This window comes from Periplaneta americana, chromosome 3, assembly GCF_040183065.1.
Source record: "Periplaneta americana isolate PAMFEO1 chromosome 3, P.americana_PAMFEO1_priV1, whole genome shotgun sequence".
Taxonomy (NCBI): Eukaryota; Metazoa; Arthropoda; class Insecta; order Blattodea; family Blattidae; genus Periplaneta; species Periplaneta americana.
The window spans coordinates 114,366,720-114,386,208 of NC_091119.1; the positions used below are offsets into that span (position 1 = coordinate 114,366,720).

General features: G+C 36.4%; 1 protein-coding gene across 5 annotated transcripts in view; it reads left to right on the plus strand.

Annotated features, from left to right (window-relative positions):
• Positions 1 to 19,489, plus strand: part of LOC138696396 (calcium uptake protein 3, mitochondrial-like) — a 1,041,982-nt gene that overhangs the window by 665,450 nt on the left and 357,043 nt on the right. The window contains exon 1 of one of the 5 annotated variants that reach the window (XM_069821304.1): positions 4,137 to 4,354. The exons of the other annotated variants lie outside the window; for them this stretch is intronic. Coding sequence (XP_069677405.1) covers positions 4,145 to 4,354 — 210 coding nt within the window. The 5' untranslated portion in view covers positions 4,137 to 4,144. Of the gene's footprint in view, positions 1 to 4,136; positions 4,355 to 19,489 lie in introns of those variants that run through there. 5 annotated transcript variants of the gene reach the window in all.

Consider the following 19,489-nt stretch of genomic DNA (forward strand, 5'->3'; position numbering starts at 1 on the left):
GTTTTCATATATAATGTTGCTGAGTGCTGGAAGACATTTTCTCGTGGTACACCCATTTTAACTGTCATAATCCAATCCTTTCTGTATAAGTTGTAAAATAAACGGCCCAATATCAACGAATAATTGAATAGCCGCCCAGAACAAAATTGTAAAAAACAAATACAAATTCTTCAAAAATGGGGAAAAACTCATTGTACTATATATACTTTTAATTTTTAGAGCAAGGTTGACAATCAGACATGTGTGCTGATTTTAATACGAGTGCAACCATTACACATAGCGCATCATTAACAACCATTATTCACGAAAAAGTCAATTTATGAGAAATGAGAGTTACAACCTTGTTCTGGGCTATTATTCAATCTGCAGTGTATCGTCCGTTGAACACATAGCACTAATATTCTACGGAAAATATATAGGCCTATGCCATGCTTTATCTCTGCTGGTAAGATACATCACTGCTTGAGCAGTTAGTGAGTGGTGACTGCTTTTATGCCAAATACATTATACCGTTCACTTAAATCCTTATATACCACGTGAATAGCACTACTAGCGGAGGCGATGTCTCTGCAATGTTCGAACAGTTAGGTTTTAGTAGTGCGCAGACTCATAACTAAAGACCGTTTTCTTAGTCCCACAACATTGGAATCGGTATAAGTCACGTGCCGTAATGTATACACCGCGCGGGGTATACATTATGGCACGTGACTTTCAAAGAGACTCTACTCACAATCACGCTCGCACTACAGGGTCACTCTACAACAGGTTTCTTACTCCTAAATAAGTACAGTATGCTTCAATTTAGCAATGTTTATAATATCATGCACTATTAGTTGAAACAAAAGTGCTTAAAACAAGTGTAGGAAACTGCAGAAGCGAGTAGAGAAATTCGGAAGACAGTATGTCTGTGTAAGTGGCAACATAATTGTGTGTAATTTATGTAAGACTGACATAAAATATTCTTAAAGATAGTGAACTATTTAAAGCAGCACTGTAAATAAAAAGACAAACTATTTGAAATTGATAAAAAGAAGTGAGTTTGACGATCTACTTCCAACTAGTAATTCAGTGTCAGCGGACGAATTTAGCAGAGATCTGTATGAAATGATGGTGCAGGCAATATTAGGCCTACTTTCAACAAAGTTGAGGACAAGCACTTTAAAAATTTTGTTGGAAACTACATTCTTACACAAAGGCGTTATCTGTGTTATAGTAGTACCGGTATTTTAAGTTAAATTTTACAGCAAATATTATTGTAATAGGCCTATAGGCTTAAACATTTCGTCTAGGGCATTACATCTGTTAAAGTTGTACCGGTACTTTAAGTTAAAGCTTTACAATAAAGAGTATCGCAATATGGGCTTAATCATTACATTAAAAGCGGTACCTGTGAGATAGTTACAATTTAAGTTAAAATTTTACATCGAAGATTATTGTAATATAGGCTTATATATGTTAAGGGTAGTGCCTCTGATAGTAACAGTTGCATGGTGGCTAAAATTGTTGGTTATAACGAGCTAGATATCAAGTACAAAGATCGTGGCATCGGTGAGTGAAACAAGCAGGCCACTTTTCAGTCGCAGTACTTTCAACAAACTTTATTATCCATCACTAGAAAAACAATGAAATTAATCGTGCATTGTCGAGCTCGCTTGTCCCTTATTGACTGATACAAATCCATTACTTACCCACACTCTTGTGATGTGCGGCAAGCAATATGTCGATAGTTAAACTCGATAAGGACGCATTATTTTTATCCCCCATTAACCCGAGCATTGTTCCTGCCTCACCCACCCCTTCGAGCACCCTCGCCGCCCACCCAAAATTGAAGAACCCCTTCACGCACTCAAGTTTTTGTGGTTGTGCGTCCGTCTCATTCGATTTACATACAATGGAGCTTCCTCCTTTGTCCACCAGAGCGCCAGGAGGCACATCTCTTTCTTATGACTTTTGAAGGGACTTTAATTCTTTTCCTTTTTCTCCGAAAGAAATCTATCCTCGAGGGGAAGTTTGTAGCTGCACATTCGATGCAGACGTTTTCAGATGTCGATAGGACTGGAATGCGTGAAATATTGGGGCGTGGATACATCAGATTCAAAAATGTCGCGTTAGGCGCCAGTCAACTGTTTGTTGCATTTGCCGTCGTTTTGAACACAATGCCGCCATAATTTGCATTGTTCCATACTTAAATTAGACATTCTGCCACATGCGTCACGACTTGCCATGAAATATCACGATAAGTTGAATATAAATTCTGTATTAATAATTTTATGATGGCTTTCTAATTGTATAGTGAAAATAATTCCTTTGAACTAACACTTATTTTCGTCTCTAGGACAAAATAATCATTCTCAATATTCGTAGGTATATGCCTCGTATTTTACAGAAACTGTTTATTTGTTTAAATTCCACCTCGTTTCCCGAACATTCAGAACAATTTTCACCAGGAGTAATGCCAATATTTGGGAACATTTATAGGTGCAAACAGTTTTTTTTTCACAAATGATTATCAATAAAACCAGGCTAAGACCACGTTTGACAGATTCTCACATGGAGTCCATTATAAGGATAGTTTCCAGAAAGACTGACATTAGAAGAATTATCTCTAGAAAACATAAACAAATTTGGAAAACAAACTTTCACGAATAAGGACAAACCCGGATAGGTCTATGTGTGTAAAAGAAAAGAGATTTGAATTATTTTAGCTTTATTTTGGAAAATTCGTCAGTATATAATAATTTTGATAAGGTATCAGAGTAGACTGCACATTTATTAATGAATGGATAATGTCAATCACAACATAGAATACATTTAAGATTTCAAATGTTTGTATTGTAATGTGAAATAATTTTTATTAACAATAATTCATTCATTCATTCATTCATTCATTCATCCATTCATCCATCCATTCATTCATTCATTCATTCATAGTGTTCTGCCCATGGATAGACCCTAACCCGGAAGTAAGTTCCTACAGTACGGTAATGTATATTTACCGTAAATTAATAATAGGCTATACATAGCCCTATTAGGATAATTTATTTAGGAAATTTATGTTTCAATAATCATGTTAAATAATATATATTTGCAGATATACTACACAATAATTTATGGAGAAGAATGAAACGTGTGAAGTGGACAGACAGAATAAGAAATGAAGCTGTATTGGAAAGAGTGGGTAAAGAAAGAATAATACTGAAACTGATCAGGAAAAGGAATTGGTTGTGTCACTGGCTGAAAAGAAACTGCCTGCTGAAAGATGCACTGGAAAGAATAGTGAACGGGAGAAGAGTTCGTCACAGTTAAAGACCTTACTTACTTACTTACTTTTAAAGAACCCGGAGGTTCATTGCCGCCCTCACATAAGCCCGCCATTGGTCCCTATCCTGAGCAAGATTAATCCAGTCTCTACCATCATATCCCACCTCCCTCAAATCCATTTCAATATTATCCTCCCATCTACGTCTCGGCCTCCCCAAAGGTCATTTCTCTCCGGCCTCCCAATTAAGTTAAACCCAGAAAAACCCCAACTGCGACCTTGTCCTCCACAAGTGTCACTATGGATTGAAAAATCCCAGATCTGACTGGGACTCAAACCCGAGCCGCCTGCGTGACAGGTTAGAGGTCTGACCACTCAACCACCGCAGGAGTAACCCTAACCGAAAATAAACAACCACACTCACTACGTCTCTTATAGTCTCCCATTACAAATTCATTAATTAATGTTAAGCAGAACGAAATATTATAATACATTCATTTTTATTTCTGTTCTTATTTGTCTTAATTTCTATCATGGACTGGAATCGAACTACAGAATTAGGTACTGTACCTTATATGAGTAGTTTTGTTTCGTATATTTTTCATAAACCCACTTGGTATAACAATTTCTCATTGATCAGGTCAGGGAAGCTAATTTAACGAAATATCACTAAGTGTGATAAAACTATCATTATCTAAAATTGCATGTAAATTGTTTAGAAGCAAGATGTTGTTAATTGTCGTAAGAATTTTCAAAAAGAAAGTACCAGATTTACTGTTACATGTAAAAGTAAGAGGCAACTGATTGTATATGTAATGATAGTTGGAAAGAGAGCGGTTGGCTACCCTGTCTAGTGACTACAGAATCAGCTGTAATCAGTTCAATATGGCTACATTGGGTAGGGTTTGTAGTAGAATTTTGCAATTTAAAGTAAAATCCCCTGTTCCTAAACAGAGTTTTGTTACATTTAGAGATGCTAAAACAGTGCGTGTAATATCTACGACGTGCGTGTGTGTCGCTGGAGGTGGATTATTGCTGTTTGCTGCTCATAGACTTGGAAAACTGAACGCGGTACATGCCTTCAAACCTAAAAAGGTAAGTTGTTCGACGTAATACTATTGTATTTACATCCTGAATGTTTATCAGAAATAAACTGCGTTATTAGCTTAAGCTAAGTTATATAATGTAAGTGAACCTTTATTGTTTCATTTTAGGCAGCTGAAATGTACATTTCTTTATTGTCCATAATTGTTGACAAACTAAGTAAATAGTAGGCCGATATTGTTTAAATGTAGAAATTACGACAGTGCATTTCATACCGTTATCTTATTTCACATATAACTATGTGGTGCTCCATATTGATATTTGTGTTGAAATCTTGGTAGGCCTAATTCTTTTGTCAGGAATTTTCAAATCACAATTTTATTAGTGTGTACATATGTATATGTGTTAAGCACGAGAAACGCTTAAATCAATCCCAAAGCTACCAATTCTGAAGACATATTATACAATCTACTGGGAATCGAACTCGGCTTCTTCGCTGTCAGCTAAGTGGGATATTTAAATATTGTCAGTCGTTTGAGTAGGAATTTTAACAAGACCCCAAAATGTAATATTAGGCCTAGACCTATATTTACGGTATGATTTCAATCTTGTGATTTTTTTTTCAAGTCTGTCTGTTACGTCTTTTGAAAGTTGCTCCTTTTAAAAATGGGGTAACCTCTATGTCAGGCTTTGAAATATCTTGCATTGTTTCTTCCCTACCTACAAGCTCAATAAGATTTCGACGTATTGTTCAGTGTTATTGCAGGTCTCAACACTGCTATGAACGCTAAATTATTGGACATTAAAGGAGAAGTCGATAGCAAGATGGTAACAATAGATTTTAACCTTGCCCTGAAGAGATTCAGATTTAGGGATGTAGCCCCTTTCATCGAAAGACACTGGAATACGATTTCCAATGTAGCCTAGCCTATGCTTTTAAATCTCTTAGGCTAGATTTATTTCGAATACCTGATTTCATCAGTCATTTCTTCAATATCGTCATTTTATTTTTTTACAGATCTGAATAGCCTATGTAAATTTGTATAGGCTATCTTTACATAAACATCAGTACGTCGCTATTAAAAATTCGTGTACATTTAAACAAGCGAAATTCACACAGTAATCGACCTTTTCCGTTATGCATATAGATCCGCACAAGTGTGGGCGTTATGTTGACTACATTAAGTATTGTAATGCTTTGTTAAAGAGAAAAATTTCTGTACGAGACGGGCACGTGGTGTTATTGGATGAAAAAAAGTCTAAAAAAAATGAGCATGATATTTAAAATATGAGGATTTATAGAACATATACTTTTGTTTCACTTACTACAATAAGTCGAAAAATTTGAAAAAGTAACAATGCCATATAACCTATATCTCACTTAGCTATTTCCTCATATAACCCTCGCTTACTTTGTCACAATTCTCGGCCTGCTGATACTTAGCTCCATTCTTATAACCCATCCTATTAACCTAGTCACAGTCTTCGACCTCCTGTCACTGAGTTATCCCCTCATTTAATCCACGTAAAATTTCTCACAGTCCTCTGCCTTTTGTCACTTAGCTATCCCTTCACCTAACCCACTCAGAATTTGTCACAGCCCTCAGCCTCCTGTCGCTAGTTATCTCCTCATTTGACTCACTCAAAATTTGTCACAGTCCTCAGCCTTCTGTCACTTAGCTATCTCCTCATATAACCCACTTCTGACCTTATCACAGTCCTCGACCCCCTGTCACTTAGTTATCCTCTCATCTAACCTAATTAAAAATTGTCACAGTTTTCAGCCTCCTGTCACTTAGTTGTCCCCTGATCTCCCCAACTCTAACCTTGTGACAGTCCCTGGGACCCTGTCACTTACCTATTCCTTCATCTAACCCACTCAAAATGTCACAGTCGTCCGTCTTATATCACTTATCTATCCCCTCATATAACCCACTCTGACCTATCACAGTCATCGACCCCCTGTCACTTAGTAGTTACTTGCTCATCTAACCAACTTAAAAGTTATTGCAGTCTTCAGCCTCCGGTGACTTAGTTGTCCTCTCATCTAACCAACTCTAAACTTGTGGCAGTCCTCAGGACCCTGTCATTTAACTATCCCTTCATCTAATCCACTCAAAATTTATCACAGTTCTTAGTCTCCTGTCATTTAGTTGTCCCCTCATCTAAACAACTCTAAATTTGTGATAGTCCTCGGAACCCTGTCATTTAACTATCCCTTCATCTAACCCACTCAATTTGTCATAGTCCTTAGTCTCCTGTCATTTAGTTGTCCCCTCATCTAACCAACTTCAAACTTGTGACAGTCCTCTGGATCTTGTCATTTAACTATCCCTTCATCTAACCCACTCAATTTGTCACAGTCCTTAGTCTCCTGTCATTTAGTTGTCCCCTCATCTAACCAACTTCAAACTTGTGACAGTCCTCTGGATCTTGTCATTTAACTATCCCTTCATCTAACCCACTCAATTTGTCACAGTCCTTAGTCTCCTGTCATTTAGTTGTCCCCTCATCTGACCAACTTCAAACTTGTGACATTACCCACTCAATTTGTCACAGTCCTTAGTCTCCTGTCATTTAGTTGTCCCCTCATCTGACCAACTTCAAACTTGTGACATTCCTCTGGATCTTGTCATTTAACTATCCCTTCATCTAACCCACTCAATTTGTCACAGTCCTTAGTCTCCTGTCATTTAGTTGTCCCCTCATCTAACCAACTTCAAACTTGTGACAGTCCTCTGGATCTTGTCATTTAACTATCCCTTCATCTAAACCACTCAAAATTTGTCACGGTCCTTAGTTTCCTGTCATTTAGTTGTCCCCTCATCTAATCAACCCCAAACTTGTGATAGTCCTCTGGATCTTGTCATTTAACTATCCCTTCATCTAACCCACTCAAAATTTGTCACAGTCCTTAGTTTCCTGTCATTTAGTTGTCCCCTCATCTAATCAACCCCAAACTTGTGATAGTCCTCTGGATCTTGTCATTTAACTATCCCTTCATCTAACCCACTCAAAATTTGTCACAGTCCTTAGTTTCCTGTCATTTAGTTGTCCTCTCATCTAATCAACTCCAAACTTGTGACAGTCCTCTGGAACTTGTCATTTAACTACCCCTTCATCTAACCTACTCAAAATTTGTCACAGACCTTAGTTTCCTGTCATTTAGTTGTCCCCTCATCTAATCAACTCCAAACTTGTGACAGTCCTCTAGATCTTGTCATTTAACTATCCCTTCATCTAACCCACTCAAAATTTGTCACAGTCCTTAGTTTCCTGTCATTTAGTTGTCCCCTCATCTGACCAACTCCAAACTTGTGACAGTCCTCTGGATCTTGTCATTTAACTATCCCTTCATCTAACCCACTCAAAATTTGTCACAGTCCTTAGTTTCCTGTCATTTAGTTGTCCCCTCATCTAACCAACTCCAAACTTGTGACAGTCCTCTGGATCTTGTCATTTAACTATCCCTTCATCTAACCCACTCAATTTGTCACAGTCCTTAGTCTCCTGTCATTCAGTTGTCCCCTCATCTAACTCATCCTAACCCTGTGACAGTCTTCGGCATCCTGTCACTTAGCTATCCCTTCATCTAACCCATTAAAAATTTATCACAGTCTTTAGTCTTCTGTCACTTAGTTTCCCCACATCCAACTCACGCAAAATTTGCCACAGACCACTCAAAATTTGTCACAGTCCTCCGTCTTCTGTCACTTAGCTATCCCCTCATATCACTCACTCTGACCATATCACAATCACCGACCCCCGGTCACTTAGTTCTCCCTTTAGCTAACCCACTAAAAATTTATCACAGTCTTCAACATCCTGTCACTTATAGTTGTTCCCTCTTCTAACCCACTCTAATCTTGTCAAAACTAGTCACAATACTCACTCTATTGTCACTCATCTATCGCCTTATCCAACCACTCTAACCTTGTCACAGTCCTCGACCTTTTTTTAGTTCCCTCATCTAACCCATTCGAAATTTGTCAGAGTCCTCAACCTCCATATATTAATTTCTCCTCTCATCTAACCTTATCACAGTTTTAGAGCTCCTGTTGCTTAGCTATCGGCGCATGTGCCCACTACGTGCAGAATATCTAGGGAATGTAAGATTATTCTCATTGCTTTTCTTTTCCTGAGGTATATAGCAATGCTTTAAAAACAAACGAATATGAATTTATGCAGTTGGATGACTTACTCGTGTAAGTCATGACATCTTGTAATAATTCGCAACGGCAAGTTAATAATAATAATAATAATAATAATAATAATAATAATAATAATAATAATAATAATAATAATAATAATAATAATGATGATAATAATAATAATAATAATAATAATAATAATAATAATAATAATAATAATAATAATAATAATAATAAAAATAAAGCTTTATAAAAATTAGGCCATGTTAAATCGATAGCAAAGTCATTCCAGCAATTCTATCCTTCAAGATCCAAAAACTTTTAGAAATTAAAGAAAGTTTTTATTTTTACCTATATAACTAAACAGATAGACAAGATAGTGACGAGGCAATTTTATGAAAATTAATGTCTTTATAGTAGATATTGTCACTACCGGAACTGTATAGTAACTGCTGATATGCGCAGGCAGGGTGATCCCAAATCCTATGCTAATCATTCCCAATTGTAGCTGTAACGACGTCACATCGCCCGATGAAGGGCATTGCACTGTCACTCAACTCCACTTACCTATAGTAATGTAACTATCAAACTGTTGGGATTGGGGGAGGGAGGAGATGGTGGAACAAGCACTTTGATTCTCAAGGAGGAAATAGGGACTTAGAGAGATAATGCGGCTTCTGCATTTTATCATGTGTATGAAGTATTTTGAAATCAAACTTTGTGCATGTGATGTACCATTAGATTAACTGCCTCTTTGACTCTCAAGATATATTTTCTTGATACTTTCGTCGACGTCTTGTAAGTGATTTTGATATATTCTTGGAAGATAATGAAATGTTAATTTAGATTCTAGTGAGGAACAAGCTTTATACATCCACAATTCGGAGAAGTCAGAAATAACTATAGATATAGAACATAAAATTTAACCAATAATTTGTAAGTCATCATTAAGTGTTCCTTTACAAACGAAGAGGTTTTTTTTAAAGTGGTGAGATGACACAACTAAGGCAGAGTTAAAAGAATACTAAATAAAACCAAAGTATTAACAGAAATCCTACCTTATAGCTAATTTTCTAATCATAACTATTATAGAATAAGATATGAATCAATCCGCAGTCGATTTTAACTGAGGAATTGTCAAGTGTCAGAGCTATGATTGGGCCGTAGAAAAGAAAAAGAGGAAACAGAAGCAGATATTTGACAACAGGAGATTGTTAATTGATAGTTTTATAATTAATATCGATGAAGAGAAAATTCAGAGATGATGAAGGCCAATATAAGAGAAATTATATTTAACTAGTGGCTTGTGCAGCTAACGCTGCAAACTAAGTTCATTAGACTTTCAAATAAAAGTTTTCCAGATTTATTTTCAGTGAAGAATACCAGATATTTTGAAAGTTATTTGCTTCCATAATGATGAAACATACTTCCTCTGAATGGTTTTTTTTTATGCCAAATACTTACTTTTTCTTGAACATATCCACCTTCAGTTTTTGAGTTTTAACGTCAGGACGATCAGTGGATTTTTCATGTGGGAGTAAGGCAGTAGCTATTTCAGGTCATTGTGGATTGTAGGTGAAAGTTAAAATAAAGTCAGGTTTGCTATATTTTCGAACAATAGACATAGCGTCTTGGTATAGCTGCTGCATGTAGAGCTTGAAATGTAGAGGATAAAATCATTTTATCCTGCTCAGACATCTTGCTGGAATGATCCGGAGACTACAAAATTTTGTAGGCCTCTTATTTTATCAGTAAATAATACCTTTTGGTCTCTCCTTAGGAACTGTAATTTTTGCATTCTATCGAGCCAATATTGAAGAGAGTGACGCATATAAATATTTACACCACACCGCCATTAAGTATATGAAAAAAGACCCAACCCCACTTGATTAATAACTATAAAAATATTTGATTTTTAATAACAATATTATTATGTTACGTAAGTTTTGTAGTTGTATATCAAAATTACTATTGGATCAGAACATACCGAATGGAGACCGATAAACTGTGGAGTTCGTCAAGGATGCCCCCTCTCACCACTTTTATTCAATATATACATCAACTCCATCATCAGACATTGGCGACTAACAATTCATGGAAACATCCCACTCTTCCGAAATTGTACTCTAGATACATTATTATATGCAGACGATCAGGTAGGTTCTTTTTCCTACAAATGAAGACGAGCTGCAATACTCAATACATCACCTGAATATAATAGCACAAAATTTCAATATGAAAATTTCCCCAAACAAAACAAAAATTATGGCGTTCCAAGAGAAACAGCCAGTTAGGAGTAAAATTTGCATTGGAACCCATATGTTAGAACAGGTAAACTCATTTAAATATTTAGGTTATAATTTGACATATTTACCTATTACTGATATATCTGAAAATATTCAACATTTTAATGGAGCCTTAAGAACCATCAACCAGGTTTTCACAACCACGAAAACCCAAAAACATACCAGGTTAAAAGCATATAAAGTTCTAGCAAGACCTGTCCTCATGTATGGTAGTGAGGCCTGGACTGTCCGAAACTCAGATGCTCAACGCCTAACAACTGCGGAAATGAGATTTCTATGGAGAACTGCCGGCAACAGCTTGCTTGATCACAAAAGGAATGAACTAATTACAAAAGAATTGAAAATTACACCTATTTATGAACATCTCAACCACTGTAGACAATAGAATGGACCGTTCCAGACTCCCAAGACAAATTCTCCACTATATACCACATAGAAGATGATCTTTGGGACACCCCCTGAAAAGATGGACGGAGACCGTAACAGGCCACTAGGCCTAATACCTGCAAGGACGATGATGATGATGATGATGATGATGGTGATGATTATGATGATGATGATGATGATGATGATAATAGCCGCCACTCAGTAAATTATAGAAATGAAGATCTAATTTAAGATATTCTCTACATCTTCTTATATAACCCCAAAATGTTTCACTTTCATATCGCCAATATAGCATTAATATGTATAATTAATGAAAAATAGTCACATCATGGCATTAACTATAATAATATTTCATTTCTGCTGGTAATAATGTCATCAAACCAACTCAAGTTTTGTAGATTTTAATATCCAATACACAGCTGTACTTAGAAAATTACACACCGCAGAATCAGATCTGTAAATTAATTTTAATAAGTCTTGAAGTTTTTAATAACCAATTGAATTTGAACTCTAAATATGTCAGCAATCCTGCAGGTCATGGCCTTCGTGTAATAGCCTATTGTTTATTGTAGTGTGTGTTTTGTTTTATTCTGAAATGCAATTAGTTCTCAAAACTGACGAAAATTATGTAGGAAAACTAACACTTCACTGAAAGTTATTATTTTTCTGAAAATCCTCGGATGCCAAGCTTCAAAATGACGGGTCATTCATTAAAATCCGTTCAGCTGTTTTCCCGTAATTTCCATTACCAGTTCAAATTATACATACATACATACATACATACATACATACATACATACATACATACATACATACATACATACATACATACATACATACATACATACATACATACATTAGATGGTCTTTTCAACTGGAGAGGATATTAGAGTTAAGATAATGACAATCAGTAATAGAAAAAAAAAGTTAGTTCTCCTTTTCATTGGAGAGAATATTCACACACAAGATTAGTATGAACATAGCCAATAATAGAGAAATTACATTTAATTTCCTTTTAAACTTTAGAGGATATTCACATATAAGAGTATGACAGCCAGTAATAAAACATTAATGAAGTTAACTGGAGAGAATATTCACAGATAAGATTATGATAACCAATAATAGAGAAATTATATTTAGTTCTCTTTTGAACTGGAGGGGATATTCGCAGATAAGTTCATGGTAGAAGAATAGGGAAACAATATTTAATGCTCTTTTCTACTGAAGAGACTATTCACAGATATGATGATAGCCAGTAATAGAGAAATTGTACTTAGTTTGACCTAGAAAGGACATTCACAGATAAGATTATGATAGCCAATAATAGAGAAGTTATATATAGCTCCCTTTCCATATGGAGAGAAATTCACAGATGGGATTATAATAGCCAATATCAGAAAATTATATTTACTGTCCTTTTCAACTGAAAGGATAAGATTATGATAGCTTATAACAGAGAAATAATATAATTTCCTTTTCAACTAGGGAGGGTTTTAACAGATTAGATTATACAATATCTCTCAAAAGTCTCCATACATAAGGGATATCAGTTCAAAATAGGAATGTCACAATGTGCTCAATATAACGGCTTTCGAGAGTCAGGCACAGGTCTGTGAATATGTTTCAACCTGTTCCAATACAAAAGCTGAAATATGTCCGTCGTCACATGACAGGCATCGACGATAAGGGCTCGCAGATGAAGGGTGTTGGAGAAAATCAAGAAATGTACATTTTTAGTGATTTTATGGTATGCAGTGCATTCTATAAATGGCAACTGGGACTACAGAACTGTCCAATCACAAAAAAAAAGTGAAAGTGTTCGTGTAAGGCAATGTTGGATATTTAGTACACTGATTAAAAACCAGGAATGTTTTGGTATTAACCCTAAAATTCGCAAAGTATCCTATGGGACACAACAGGTTAATAGGCTATATGCTATAATTTTAATAGATCAATAGAAAAATGGTAGGAAAATTAAAATTTCACATTACTATAATATTGTGCAACGTATAAACTATGGACATTGCGGTAGTTGTTTTCTTTACAGTCCGACACGGTTTAATAACCTGGTGTAAGAAATGAAGTTTTGCCAATTTAAGAGTTAAAACTTGTTTTTTTCGATAATGATGCTTCGTGACATTCCCTGTTTTTTCTCGACACCTTGCAGATGTTGAGAATCCCAGAATTTCTCCTGGTAGACCTACGACTTAAGATGACCCCAGAGATAAAAATCAAGGGTGTGAGATCTGGGGAGCGGGTTGGCCACATTGAGAACATTATGTGATATTTTTATTTTGAACTTAAATTTTCTATGTATGAAGACTTTTGGGACATTCTGTAGTAGCCAATAATTGATAAATTATATTTGGTTCCCTTTTCAACTGGCGATTATATTAATTTATAGATGATATTATGATAGCCAGTCCCGCGCCGTGACGTCGTGGTCTAAGGCATACTGCCTAGGACTCGCGTTACGGAATGCGCGCTGGTTCGAGTCCTCATGGGGGAAGAAATTTTCTCATGAAATTTCGGCCAGTATATGGGACCGGTGCCCACCCAGCATCGTGATGCACTTGGGGAGCTACGATAGGTAGCGGTTGCGAATGCTAGCTATAACGGCTGGGGGGATCATCGTGCTAACCACACGATATCTCCATTCTGGTTGGATGATCGTCCACCTCTGCTTCGGCATGTGGGCGTGAGGCCAGCAGCCGGCTGGTCGGTCTAGGCCCTTCACGGGCTGTAGCGCGACGGATTATTATTATTATTATTATTATTATTATTATTATTATTATTATTATTATTATTATAGCCAATAATAGGGAAATTATATTAATGCCATTCAGCTGGAAAGGATATTCCCAAATAGGATTATGATAGCCAACAATAGAGAAACAATATTTAATGCCCTTTTCTGTTGGAGAATGAGATGAGATTATGATACCCAATATCAGAGAAATTATCTTTAATGCCCCTTTGAACTGCAGGACATATTCACAGATCAAATTATGATGGCCAATAACAGATGAATTAATCTAGTGCCCTTTTCAAGTGAAAAGGATATTCACAGATAGATTGTGATAACAACAGTAGAGAAATATACAAATTTATTGTTAGAATCGTTAGAACTTATCTTATATAATTGTGGTTAAGTACACAGATGTTATTTGCACATATTAAAATATAAACGTTATTTTCATTAGCATTTGTGTACTTAACCATAATTGTATAAGTTCTGACAGTTCTAACAAATTTGTATATTGAGGTTCAAAATGATTTTCAAACAATAGAGAAATTATATTGAATGCCCTTTTCAATTGGAGAGGGCATTCATAGATAAAATTGTAATTGCCAATTACTGTACAGATGAATAATATTTAGTGTCCTTTTCAACTGCAAAGGAAATTCATAGATGATAGTCAATAATAAAGAAATTATATGTAGTGCTCTTTTCAACTGAACGGGATATTCACAGATCGGATTATGATATCCAGTAACAGAGAATTGATATTGAATGGTCCTTCCAACAGTAAAGGATATTTACAGTTGAGACAATTGAGCCGTTCAGAGCAGAGAAGTCAATTTTGACTTACACCACTTTTGCTCTGAACGTCTCAAATAAATAATATACAAAATACAATTCCTACGTTCTCTTTGTTTTTTTTTCTCTCTCAATCTCTCTGTTCTTCGTATATACATTTACAGGCAAAATATATATTCATGTCATTTAAATTTGTATAATAACGACCGAATCATTAGCCTAGTTTATACGAGCCGGCTCAATTATACTATGCAGTACTAGAGAAATTATGTTTAGTTCTATTTTCATCTGGAGAGGATATTCACAGATATAACTATAATAGTAAAAAATAGATAAATTATATTTGATGGCCGTTTTCTACTAAGAAGATATTTGCGGATAAGGTTATGACAGACTGTGTCAAGAGAAATTGTAATATTATTTAATGCTCTTCTTAACTGGAGATATATTTATAGTTGGGATAGTGATAGCCAGTAATAGAGAAATATTATTTAATGGTCCAACATGATAGGGTATTCACAGTTGGCTTAAAAATACATAATAATGGTGAAAAGAGAATGAAGGAAAATGTATTCTGAGAAGACCTGCTTCTCAGCCGTTTTGTATATCACAAACTTTATAGAATTGATTGGGATTGGAGCCTGTTCCTTTCTATGGCAGTAGATTTAAGTATGGCTGAGATGCAGAAGATGTGGATATTTAAGGAGAATAGGGAAATCATCCAGAATATGGTTGGAATCAAACCCACTCCCTGTTTTGTGAGATTGTCTGAATGGCTGACCGATAAACAGGGCCTGCAAACGAACTCCCTTCTATAACAAGTAGCCAGCAGAATAATATTCATACCTTCTTTCACTCAGAAGGCTTCTCCTTCCATACTATAATTTCTGGAAACACACTTCAATTTTGACCTGTGTTGAAGATGGCGGCATTTTCAATGTTATTAAAAGTTGTCCCCTCCCCTGGTACTGTCACGAATTCCTGAGCAAGTAGGGTCGTTATGAATCACGGGAGTTATTGCGATGGGGGTGGTGCGTAACACATTTTTGTGCCGAGAGGGTGAGATTTATTTATCTACCTGCCTTATCAGTTGCCATGTTGTGTCCCACTTTCCGGGCCACATAAATACTGCGGACGATCTGATTAATGCTGCCCTTTCGTCACATTAATTTACTTTTTTATTACTTTTATGAATGAAAATGTCTCCAGTTTTTATGTTAGTGTGTTCTGAAATACAATTTTATTTGTATTCTTTGATACTTGAAATGTACGCTGCAGAATCATGCTTTAATGCAATTAAAAATCTATGCTAGTTTTGGTGTAGCGTAAAGGTTGGTGAAAATGTGATACCAATAATATTATGATAGTTCTTTTTGAGAATTTATTACAATTTTACTGAACAAGAGGAAGATCGTTTTTTTTTTTTTTTTTTTTGCGTAAACATATTAAGTGGACAAGTTTCTGCACAAAACCGGACCTTCTCTCGCTCAGTAAAATTGTAAAAAAATTCTCAAAAAGAACTATCACAATATTACCAACCTTTACCCTATGCTTTATATTCGAATGCTGAGACGTTGACTTCAACTACAGGCATTTCCACAGTTAGACTACTCTTTTCGTAGAACGTTAGTCGTATGAATCTCATGGAATAGATCTCCTGTAGAAAATGATTGGATGCTATGCTATGGTTTTCCGTTTCCATTGGACCAATGATAATTATTGGGAAAGTTTGGAAAAATAGTGAGAAAAATACCGGAGAAAATTGTTCTAATACTGAATTTACACATATTCACCATTAGTTTCATTTGTATTCACCGGGTTTTCAATTCGATTTACGTTGTGAACAGTCTTGCATCTCTCCTAATGGTGGGCCTAAAATAATTAAACACAAAGTTTTTGATAACAAAGAAATGAATATTGAATATAATACGACATACAGTAAATATTATAAAGAGTGTTCGGAAAATGCCGTCCAAGAGTAGCTCTGCAGGTTAGAGGTCATAATGTATAGTCTATTAATTTTAAGTATAAGGACCAACACTGCATGACCACTCAATGTCATTACTGAGGTAGTCGTGGTTAGTACCTATCAGTTAAACGAAGTATATTGTCGAAACACGCAAAAAGTGTTAATAAGTTAATACATGCTATTGCTTGTCTAATGAGCAAAGACAGAAACAAAAACTAACCAAGTAGCGGAGAAAATGGAGGTGGTCTGTTAATGTAGCAGTGAGGAAAATAATACGTACATCATATTCGTTAATTTGCATTGTTACTATAATATTGTGCAAACCACCAGCTGCTTGCTGTGTTTGTGTAACTTCTAAATAATACGTAATTATGTTTTTAACATCACGGAAGCGAGTTTGAAAGCTCAATCCACTCCGTTCTGGGTATGTATGTACAATATTAAATAGACTGAATATTAAGACTATGGTAGCTGCCATGGTAGCCCTATTGACGGAGCACTGGCTTACGATGACTGTGGACCCGGTTCGAATCCCGGTGAAGGTGGAATCGTATTTTTAAATTATTGTTTATTTGACGACGCTCGCAACTGCCGAGGTTATATCAGCGCCGTCGGTGTGTCGGAATTTTGTCCCGCAGGAGTTCTTTTACATGCCAGTAGATCTACGGATATGAGCCTGTCCCATTTAAACACACTTAAATGCCACCAACCTGGGCCGAGATCGAACCCCAACCTCGAGCACTGAAGACCAGTGCTATACCGACTACGCTACTCAGGTCGACCCGTATTTGTGGTGGAGGCTCCTGAGAGGTTTTCTCGGCCTTCTCTCGTTTCTCTCTGTTATTCCACCCCCACTTTCCATTATCATTATTACAATAGCATTAGCTATCCAAAACAGTGCGGCGTGATGTAGTATTGTGACCGGCGTATAGATGGCATCAGCTTCAGGAGACCTAGTACACTTTGAGGGAAAGGTGGAGGGCATTGTAGTGGGACTGTATCGTAACTGTAGGACGTACAAGCTGAATCCACAGATTGCACCACGCAGCTGAGTCACGATGTCTACAAGAGCGCGACCTTTCGGATTTCAACACCATTTATAGGAAAGAAGTAAGGCACAATCAGCCTAATGGAGACTGCAGTGCTAGCCTTGGGTCCCTATTTTATAACAACAAGAAAAAAACTACTGTGACATACTGAAATATGTTGTTAATTTGAATTTTGGATAACAATTTCATGTTAGGTGTAAGTTTGTATCCTGATTTTACAGGTCTTGATCCCCTCTATCACGCTTTGTGCTTCTTGGATGACGTTTTCTCAACATCCTGCGTAATTTAAAATTGCCCGAACTTTCTTCTGTATATTTTACAGTGTAACTCTGGAACTGTACTTTAATAAGTTAACTACGAGATTATGTAGCGCCGATGAAATTAGTAACAGCAAGATGGTATTTTGCGAAATTGATCCGAGGATTAGCCATGTATTACCTGACATTCACCTTATAGTTGAGGAAAACTTCTAAAAAAATCCCAACTGGGTTATCAGTTCAAACTTGATTCAAGCCCATGACCGGGCACAGCCTCAGATCGACAGGCAAATGCGCTATCGTTTGAGCTACGCTGGTGGCCTGAGGTTCAGTTATATGTCTTTCTTTAGGGTAAAAGGCAGTCGGAGTGTAGTTTAACTCTAATGATGCAAGGTGTATCCTTATAGGAGTTCCTTAGTTTGCCATTTTGTGCTTTATGGGCGGAATGTGCTAGCTACGTTCCGATGGTACTACTACTACTACTACTACTACTACTACTACTACTACGACCACCACCACCACCACCACCACGACCACCAAATAATCATATTGGTGGTATAATGGATAGGCTACCTGTAATACCAATTGGCTGTGTAACATGAATAAAATTGTACTTTCTATTTTTGCGACCACTTGCTGCAACTTTCGCTTATAAATTTCAATAGCCTCTTGAAAATATAGCTACAGTGAGTTGGAGGTATTTCTGTGTTACTTGCCTATGGTGCTGACCACCACCTCATTCTAGTGTCGAGCTCTGCCTACATCTCCATTCTTCCAAGCTCCAACAACTTCACGGCATGTAAAGGGGATACCTACGTTTTACTACTAAATCATCTTGTTTATGCATTGTAGACATATTTTTGTGTACAAGTTCGGCAATTCTATTCTACTGAACCAGTAAAAAATCCGATGTAGGAAGAAATTGGTAAAGTTACGGTTAAACACTATTCTATTGCAACTACTAGTGACAGTATATCTCATTCGTTTATACAAACATAATAACAAGACATTTTCCTAATTTCTGTAGTTACTATCCCGTTTAATGTAACAATATGAACCAGCCTTGAACTCTACATACAGTTTTCATACAGGTTATTACTTCTATGACTTCTTTGCAAGGACTCTAGAATCGCGCATGTTTTAGATTGCTTTCCTTACCCCCTCCTTACCTCCATCCATCCATCCATCCGCCTATATAGAGTAAATTGGATGTAAAAATGTGTATCGCGCAAACATCGTTGTTATAAAAGGAGTTCGTCTTTCTTTTTATGTTTCCAAGTCCACTCATTCAAATACGCATACAAGGGGCGGTCACCACGTAGGCCTATATTCTCGTGTTACTCTAAGGAAAAACTTTCGGAATATATATGTCATTTAGATTATACTCGTTACTACTTAAAGGAAACAAGAAGAAGAAAATTATGAGGCGTCATGCTTTGACTGTTAGGCCTATATTCCGACACTGAGGCGCTTGGAATACCCTTGCAATGGACTATATCGCCGCTGTCTGAAATCAGACGTAGGCT